Consider the following 9,930-nt stretch of genomic DNA (forward strand, 5'->3'; position numbering starts at 1 on the left):
CCTTGGGTGACCCTTTTTGCTTCTAAGTCAGCCCTCCGGTTTCCCATTGCCTCTCTTGAGTCCCCCTTCTGGTGACCTGGACAGTGGATGATAGCTATCTTTTCTGGGAGATGTATGGCTTCTAACAAGCTTAGGATCTCTTCTTTGTTTTTAATTTCTTTTCCAGCTGAGGTCAATAGTCCCCGCTGTCTGTAGATGGCCTCATGAACGCAGGCAGTGGCTTACCTACTGTCAGTATAGGTGTTTACTCTTTTCCCTTCCGCCAATCTCAAAGCCTGTAGTAAGGCTATCAATTCAGCTTTCTGGGCCAGAGACCCTTCCGGTAGGCTGCTAGACCAAACAGTTTGGTGGTCATCTACCACTGCCGCCCCTGTCACCCTTCTACCTTCTGCAACATAGCTGCTCCCATCTGTGAACTAGGTCACCTGGGCATCTGGAAGGGGTTGATCTCAAAGGTCCTTTCTGACTCCGGTCTCTCCTGTCAGGATGTCCTGACAGGAATGGACCACCTCGGTCGCTGTATCGGGCAGCAAAGTGGCGGGGTTCAGGGTCGCCAGGGGCCGAACTGGATTTGGTCTCCATTCAGTAGCAAACTGATAGTGTGTCATTCGGGTATTAGACAGCCATCAATCCGGGGGGGGGGGGGGGGGGGGGGCGCCTGACTATGCTCTCCAGAGCATGTACAGCCATGACGGTCAGTCTCTGCCCCATAGTCAATCTGTCAGCATCTTTTTTTTTTTTTTTTTGGTTCTTTTTTTCCGGAGCTGGGGACTGAACCCAGGGCCTTGCGCTTCCTAGGTAAGCGCTCTACCACTGAGCTAAATCCCCAGCCCCTGTCAGCATCTTTTACTAACAGAGCTACTGCAGCCACAGCCCTGAGGCATGCAGGCCACCCCCTAGCTACCAGGTCCAGCTTCTTTGAGAAATAAGCCACTGCCACCGGTCACTTCCAGGGACCCAGGGACTGTGTCACACCCCCCCCCACTCCTTTTCTTTCATCTACATAAATGTGAGTGGTTTGGTCACATCTGGTAGTGCTAGGGCAGGGCAGACAGTAGGGCCTTTTTTATTTCATCAAATGCCAGTTGTTGTTCTCCCCAACAAAAGGGAGACCCTTCCTTAGTCAGAGGGTAGAGGGGGGCGGCCAGGGAGGCAAATCCAGGGATCCAAAGACGGCAGAATCCCAGCATCCCCATCATGGGGCAGAAGGAAGATTTCAGGCCAGCCTGGATTGCATAGCAAGGCCCTGTTTTAGGAGGGTAAACAGGGCTGGTGAAATGTCCCCAGTAAAACCTAACGATCTGAGATCTGAACTGACTCCTGCAAGATGTCCTCTGACCTCCACATGTGCCCCACGTAAGGTAGACCCACAACCACACCACCCACCAGTGAGAGGGAGGGAGGGAGGGAGGGGAGAGGCAGGCAGGCTGGAGAGATTGATCAGCAGTTAAGAGCGCTGGCTGCTCTTCCAGAGGATTTTAACACATGGTGGCTCGCAACCATCTGTAACTCCAGCTACAGAGACACTAATGCCTTCTGGTCTTTGCAGACACTGCACACACATGCTGCACAGACATGCTAGCAAAACAACCGTACACATAAAATAAAAATAAATCTTAAACTCAAAGCAGCCTCCCACTCCTATCAAAATATGACAGTTTCTGCCTCACCAAGATTTCAAACCACAAAAACAAACAAGCAAGCAAGCAAGCAAGCAAACAAACAAAACCCTCGGGTATATCGGAAATGCTTAGAATGAAGAAAGAGACTTAATGAATCCATCAGTGAGGTAAGGGCTGAGGAATTCATCTTTCCACTGCTCTGGAACTTTGGGTCTTGGGGAAGAAACAAAGGGGCAACTTCTTGTTTTCTGTTTATTTGGGTATATTTGTATTCGTTTACTCGAGACACAGTTTCAAGTATCTCAAGCTGGCCTCAAACTCTTGAAGTAGCTGAAAATGACCTTGAACCCGGATTCTCCTACTTCCGCCTCCCAAGGTTTGAGAGTTTAGGTGAGTGCCGCAGATGGAGCCCCGGGCTATGTGCACGCCTCCAGGCCACATCTCCCGCCTCCTCTAGAAGAGGATCCTCCTAGTCCAAGTCAAAGTTCCGGGAAGTGGACTCAGAGTGCTTCCTCTCAAAGGCTGTTTCCTCGACATTCCCATCCAGACCAGCCTGCCCAGGGCAGCTTCTGGGACGCCGACCGCACGGCTCGCAGCCCACGCGCAGTCACGCCCGCCCGTCCGCTCACCTTGTTGGTGAGGTGAGAAGCCAGGTAACAGGTGCAAAAGGTGAAGCCGAGCAGGGACCGCCTCAAGTTCATCAGTCAGCTCTCCCGGCTTCCCGGGACCTGGCTGCAGAGCCCAGCCAGCCGCCTCAGTCTCCGCCGCCCTGCCACGAGGCTCCGCTCCACCAATCAGCGGGCCGCTCGCCCCGGCGCCCGCCTCTTTAAAGGGGCTACGTCCGCAAGAGCTCCACGTCGTTGCTGCTGCTGGGAAGTCTTCTGGGTGTCAGTCCCCAGGTCCTCTCTGGCTGCCAGCGGTAGGAAATGGTGGAAGAGAGCCTTCCTTTATAGTTTGAAGAAAAATAGCCATAGCTATTACTGAATAACTGGATGAAAATGCTGTAGGCTTTACCGAAGCCACCACACACCCAGTTTTTACTGTAGTGTTGGAGACCATAACTCAGGTCCTCATGCACCTCCTTGGAAAGAGGTGCTTTCCAAATTGATCCCAGTCTAGATCGAAATCTTCAAACAGGATGAAACGTGAAGACGTAAACCCAATGACATATGGATGGAATTTTAAAATGCCCTCACCATTTCAAAAGACTTAACAAAATATTTCCTTTTTAGAGGCATGGTTTTTAGTCCCAGCACCTGGGAGATAGAGGCAGGCAGATTCTGTGAGTTCAAGGCCTGCCTGGTTCACACTGTATGTTCCAAACAAGCCAGGGCTACATAGTGAGATGCTGTCTCAAAAAGGAAAGAAAAACTGAAAATCTATGCAAACAAAATATTTAAATTCACTGCCAGAAAACACCGGCCTTGGTAAAGTTCTTATATTCCCTCTTTGTTTTGTCTTTTCCTAAACTTTGTACACTAAAGCAATGGGTTTGTCAGGTTAGCTCCTACTTAAAATTGTCCAGGCCGAAGGAACACTGAAGGCGATAGGGTGGGAAGGGTGTGAGGATGAGTGAGAAGGGAGAGGTGTGGTAAAATGCTGGCTTCCAGACACGGGGTTCGCACTCCTGAACTCACCGCAGCTGTGGTGAACAACCTGTACAAGATCGGGCCAACACGGGGATCAGACAACATGGCAGCAGGCAGCACCAACTGGAATCGGGATTACAAAAGAAAGAAAGAAGGCAGAAAGGATCTGAAAGTCTGAGCAGGGACAGACCAGGAGGAATGGGAGAACAGTGGTAGGCAGAATCAAATATACTTGTATACATATGAAACTTCAAGGAATAAATAAAACGCCTTTAAAGTTTTGTTCTATGAGGTTTAATATCTGTGACGATATTAAAGGTGTGTAAAAATGTAGTACTGTCAACCTGACAGAATCAGAGAAAGACTTGACAGAATAGGATATGCCCAACCCTCACAAGAACAGGGAGGAAAGGCAAGGTACTTGAGGAGGCAGTGCAGAGAGAGGGCAGTTTTACTAGGGCAGTTATAGACAGACAGGTTGCAGAGAGAGAACAAGCTAGACACAGGTGAAGACAGAAGATTACGACAGATTGCTAAAGTTAGTATGAGGCAGAGTAAAGTCAGTCAGAGACTGAAAAAAGCCACTTTGAATCAATCCGAGTAGAGAGGGGTTTGAGCTAGAACAGCTGAGTTGATCAGCCAGCCAGAGATCAGAAAGAGCTGGAAAGGGTGAGCTTATTCAGCTGTAAGTCCCAGAGGCTGAAACACTCTGGCAGAGATAAAATTGATGGAGGCTGGAAGTTTCCAGGATGAGGTGCAGGTTAGCAGAAAGCAGGAAGCCAGTAAGTCACTTTTACAGAAGTGGGAAGAACCACCCCATGTGAAGGTACCACGCTCTGGCTGGGGTCCCCGACTGTGTAGGAGATAGCAGGACTGAGCATTCATTGCTGTTTCTGACTGTGGACACGATGTGGCCAGCTACTCCATGCTCCGGTTGTCTTGGCTTCTCCACCAGGATGGGCTGGACCCTTGAATTGTGAGCCAGAAACAACATTTTTCCTTTTAATTGTTTTGGTCTGGGAATCACCATTCAAACCATACAAACACCGATCTCAGTTAAGCAAGAATAGTTTATTGACACACAATTTAAAAATCTACTGGCACTGGAAAAAAAAAGGAGAATAAATAATAAAAGGAAAGCCTAGAATCAATCAAGCTTCAAGTACACTGATCCAGTCACTTGGTAATAATGCCTCTGAGGACGAGGTATCCTTGAGGACTAGAGTGATACCTGGCAGGTTCATGCTTCATTTAAACACTTGTGATCTGGTTTTGCATTTATTGGTGTGGATGATATTTACGTATACAGTCACTTTAGTTACCTTGTTCATCTGTGTAACACACCTCTGGGAAAAAGCAACCTAAGGATTGATTTGGGCTCAGTCCTTCCTGGCTGCGTCTGGAAGCAGAGGGGAAACAAGGCCTAGGCTGGGGAGCCTCTCCTTACCTCCCAGTTCCTTCCCAGCCCCAGTCTAGTGAGTAATGTTGCCTGTTCTCCCTGCCTGTTAGCTAATCTTCTCTAGAAACGCACTTGTTACAGTCATTGGCTACTTTGTGGTCCTTTCTCCTTCCACCCTTCTCCATCCCCTTTCCACCCCTTCAGCCTAACACTGGATAGGACAGAGAAAGGAAAGAAAGGAAAGGGGCGATGTTTGTTAGACTACTTCCTGCCAATTAGGGGCATCCAGGTTCTTGGGTGTAAGCGAAGGGTCTGGGGGTACCTGGAAGAGAATGGGGGACAAGAGACGCGAAGGACGCCAAGACAAGAGTCTGATCAAGGCGACAATTTTATTTTTCTCCAAGGCTGAATTTATACCATAACATGGGTAACAGAGGGAGGGGGGAAGTAAGAAACATTTACGCAGGCCAAGGACACAATATTCGGGTGGTCAGGGAATCAGCTGATGTTGACAGGTTCTCAGAAAGGTCACATGTTTGTCATATCTATTAGTCAGCAGGATGTTGGTTTTTCAGAAAGGTTACAGGTCATCACATTGGGCATCTTGACATCAGATGTATTTCCCAGCAAGGTCAGAGCTTTATCATATCATTATTCATCCTGACCACCAGATTTGTATTAGTCTTCTGCAGCTGGCTAGGGATTTTTCAAGAACCCAGTCATACTTAACTCTAACCATAATATTAATATCAATAATGGAGGACTTCAAGGGCACCGCTCCCAACATCTCCCTCTTCCTTATAGTCAAATGAAAAGGTGGCCAAATGGCTGTGCTGTCCTGGAATGAACCCCTCGGGAACTGTGTCTGTCTTAGGTTGGAGTGATATTTGTCACATGGCCAAGAGAATCTTATGGCCAGAGTCTGTCATGGGATAAGGCAGCAGCTAATGGCGGCCCTCCTGTCTTAGGCCCTTTATTTGTGAATATATCACTCTCTTACCCGTCATTGACTGTCCAGCTCAGAACGCAGGGGTGACAATTTGTTGATGTTTCAGCAAAGACATCAGGACAGCAGGCAGAAAAGAATGTTGGCCTCATTTGGCTGAAGGACAAAAATGTCCTTGCCTGGGCTGGGAGGAGATATGTAGGTGAGCTTGGCCCTCATCAAAGCATCCTCCATAGCTAGCCTATGATAATATACCTGAATAGGTTTTGCTGCCATGTTATCTACCTGTTGTTTAACAAAGCTGGTTGAACGATTAAATGTCCAAGGGCCAAAAGATATAAGCAAAAGAAGGCCTACTAGGGGGCCCAACAGAGAAGGAAGCAGGGTGGACAACCAAGGGGAGGTGGAGAACCAGTTTTGATACCAGTTCTCAGCTTTTTCTCTTCCTTATTTTCTCTTTTCCAAGCCTTCTCTGACTTGTTTCATGCTCTCTTTAACCATATTCTAAGACACAGGAAGTGTCCAAGCACTGCCTTTCTCTTACAAACCAGAATTCACTGTGATTGCTCAAAGTTGGGAAATTAAAGTTAAAAAGCCAATCAGAAATAAGTACACTTGTTAGCATATACAGCTTACATAAAAGGGGGGCCAGACAACTGTTCTTTTTTGATTAACCTCTGACTCTTAAAGACAGTGTGGTTCAAAATTAAAATATTCAGATATACTTAAAACTCTGCTCCATTTTGGATAGATGTGGAAGTTTAAAAATTGAATGGATTTATATGATTGTAAATGTTTACCATGAAATATCACAGAAGGGATGCCACCAGGCAGGGAATTACAATTTTCACTGATATTAAACACCTTAAATAATTTGGAGAGACCTCAGCATTAAATTATAACCATTAGGAAAAAAAAGACATTGATAGGTATCCCTTGCATGTTATGTCAAAAATAAGCAAACCCCAACTCAGTGCTGTACAGTATCAATAACTGAAAATTAAACAATGTTGATACATAGAAGGAAAAAATAACATGTTGATTGACATTGTTTACGTTCACAAAATTATTCTAATAGACAATTCAACTTGATTTCATGTAACAATCATAATTGTGTTATCCAAAAAGTCAAGTCCTATGAAAGGTATCGCACTGTAGAAGAATACATATCTAAGCTGTCCTGGAGTGGGTGGTAGAGCTTCCAGTTCTTGTGCGACGGCAATGGACTCGAAGCGGTGCAGGTCTTTGAGCAAGCAACTCCTCTTGGTGGAGTGCAGGCTGTAGATGAAGTTGAGTGTGCCCTGCACCGTGTTCAGTGCCTCTATGGGCTCCTTCTTTGGATGAGTGCCCAGAAGCCGGGGAGTAGGAATGTACAGGCTCTTTTAACAATTTTATGGTAAATATAATCCCTATATCAGCACCTGATTGTAACATTCTAAGACCCCAAGTATATCCATGTGTCCAATCCTGGTTTCGACCCGCAGAGGTAAATTTAATATTTAGGGGGATGCACCATCCCCTTGTTTTAGAATTAGAACCTTCACAATGGGGATCTGGGACATGCGTATTAGCAGGATGGGAGGTATTATAAGTCAAAACAACACAGTGTATTAGGTGATAAAATTCTTAAGAACAGGGGGAAGGGGCCAGGCAAGAAAGCTAGGGGGTGGCCTGGGGAGAGCTGCTGGAACAGCCAGATCAGGTGACAAATAGCATTCAGTCACACAGCTAAACGAGGAAGCTTTCTTGGGACGAAAAGGCCATTGTAAGAACTAATAACAAAAGGATGGAGAGATGGTTAAGACCTGGGTGCTAGGTGCCAAGTGGTTGATAAAAGAATTGTATGGTTCATCTGCTTTTGGGGTGAGTTTCTTCTAGGCTGTCAGACATGCCTGGCGACTTTGAACCAAAAGATCAGAGTATCAAAGGGGGGCTTGCCCAGGGGGGTGATCCAATTGAAGCCTCGGGAATCAGAGAGTAAGCTATAGTGAGAGATAACTGGCCATAAGGACTCTTTCTGCCGCCATTCCCGAGGCAGGAGTCACAGTTGAGCTGGGCTTCCTGTCTCTTACATCCAATAAAGAGATTGGTAACACTGGAATACTGATCTTTAATAGAACTACAGCCTCCCAGGACTGCAGTAGTAGTCCTTCGCCAAGCTGCCTCACTGGGTTAGAGGGCCATGGAGAAGAAAACATTGATCCTGACCTTGGTCACAGCCTCCAGTTGGGGTAAGCTGAAGAGCCGGTGCCAAGACTTTCTCCTCTTGTCATCCTAGAGTAAAGCCTGTTCTGTCTGGCAAAACAAAGTTCCTGGCAGTCTGCTGCAGACTCTTCCTGAAACTACTTTAGGGGCTTCCCTGTCCCCCAACCTGGGGCATTTGACCACAGGGGCAGGAACTGACTGCTGCAGGGATAGGATCAGAGGCACTCTCTATGTCAATGATGACTAACGGGGAAGGTGACTTAATGTTGGAGACGGACTCCTCTCTTGGAATAGGGCCAGCAGATAAGGCAGACTCCCTCAAAGAACTTCTCTTAATGAACGCTCTCTTTCTGTGAGCAAGTGTTGAAGGTCTGGCCACTGAAGGCAGCAACTGGAATTTTCACTAACTCTCCACTATCTTTTTGTTGTCAAAGCATCAGCCCTGGCCAGCCTCATCATCTTGAAACTCCGATTTGGCCTGAGCTATTTTGCTGCAGACAGCCTGCAGCTTGCTTGTTAGCAGGCCTGCTCACCTGGCACCCTTAGCCCCACACACTTCCTCACTCTATGCTGTCCCTTTCTTAGAAACTGTGAATGTCTAAGCAACAGGGAGATCTTCCTTCAGGATCCAAGGCAAAGCTTTCGGGTTCTTATTTATGGCTACTTCAGACATGATCACTCGCTAACCTGGAGTCCTTCATACATATGTGTGATAAACTGTTAACTGGACAAAGGGAACAAAGGGAGGGGCATCTCTCCTTGGGGAGGAGGCTCAAGAGAGAAAGACAAAACTCCCTGGCAGAAAACCATTTCTCTCAAGCAAATTATTTCTAAGTTAAGCACCAAGAGGACCAAGTAAAACTCTTTGACAAACAAAACAAACAGTTCCACAATTTTATTTTTTTTCCAAGGCTGAATTTATACCATAACATGGGTAACAGAGGGAGGGGGGAAGTAAGAAACATTTATGCAGGCCAAGGACACGATATCCGTGTAGTCAGGGAGTAGGCTGATGTTGACAGGTTGTCAGAAAGGTTACAGGTTTGTCATATCTATTAGTCATCAGGATGTTGGTTTTTCAGAAAGGTTACAGGTCATCACATTGGGTATCTTAACGTGTCAGATGTTATCATATTATTATTCATTTTGACCACCAGATTTGTATTAGTCTTCTGCAGCTGGCTGGGGATTTTTCAAGAACCCAGTCATACTTAATTCTAACCATAATAACAACATCAACAATGGAGGGCTTCAAGGGCATCGCTCCCAACACTTGGGCAAGTTTGTGCTTCACAACTAGCATATCTAATTTCTTCTGTTGTTTCTTCTTTGCCCATGACTACTTAACAAGCCATGAGCAATGGCAACCAACCACTAACCCATCTCTGCTGGGGCCATAACATTTATGTACCCTCCGAAAAGGCCACAGAATTCCAAACTTCACACAATCCCAGAAACTATACGATGCTGGGGAAATCCGGCTCCAGGTAGAGCACGAGGTAAATCATAGTGAGCTGCTGTGGGCAATCTGAAGCAGCCCAATATCCCACACCTGGGATTAAAACAAAAACACACTCATAATATTTCTGTGTTGTTTGAAGAAACCAGAATTCCAAAATTGTCATTATACACACTTTCCCCACTTTTAGTATTGTTTGCAATTTCAAAAGGACTTGTGTGTAATTTTGAGTCTAAGTGAAAGGGATACGTACACGCACTCGGTTGAGTAAACAATCAAGGGTCCTTTGAGATAGCACAGCAGGTAAAGGCCACCAAGCCTGGCCTACATTTGCATGAATATCACGGCATGCTGAGTTCCCCACCACAATAAACAAACAAACAAATAAATGTATAAAATTCCAGCTGTGGAAGGTAAGAGACAAAGGACCCCCTGGAGTAAAGGGAACTTCAATACAACTGACAAGGCCACAAAAGCCCCAGAGATAACTGTGCTTTCCCAAACAAGACGTTAAACACAGCAAGTGAGCTAGGCTTGCTTAGGGCAGGATTTCTTCTCCTTGAATCTCTCTCACTCAGGTACCTCACAAAACCACCATTCATAACTTCATTTGCAAAAAAAAAAAAAAGTCTGTAAGATGAGAGAAATAAGTAAACCAGTCGGATATGTTTGCTAGTTTTTAAACACACTAAAAATGTCAAACCTTGCCT

The 9,930-nt window shown here is 46.1% G+C and overlaps 1 protein-coding gene across 7 annotated transcripts in view; it reads right to left on the reverse strand.

The window, feature by feature from the left end:
* Slc35d4 (solute carrier family 35 member D4) overlaps positions 1–2,398 on the reverse strand; it is a 144,082-nt gene extending 141,684 nt beyond the window's left edge. For 5 of the 7 annotated variants that reach the window (XR_015642457.1, XM_087593497.1, XM_087593500.1 and 2 more), the window contains exon 1: positions 2,252–2,398. Coding sequence is in view for 6 of the 7 variants with exons in the window: in XM_087593497.1 (XP_087449623.1) it covers positions 2,252–2,323 (72 nt within the window). In the remaining variant the exon portion in view is untranslated. 7 annotated transcript variants of the gene reach the window in all.
* Positions 2,399–9,930: the final 7,532 nt, after the last annotated feature.

This window comes from Rattus norvegicus, chromosome 18, assembly GCF_021556685.1.
Source record: "Rattus norvegicus strain SHRSP/BbbUtx chromosome 18, alternate assembly SHRSP_T2T, whole genome shotgun sequence".
Classification (NCBI taxonomy): domain Eukaryota; kingdom Metazoa; phylum Chordata; class Mammalia; order Rodentia; family Muridae; genus Rattus; species Rattus norvegicus.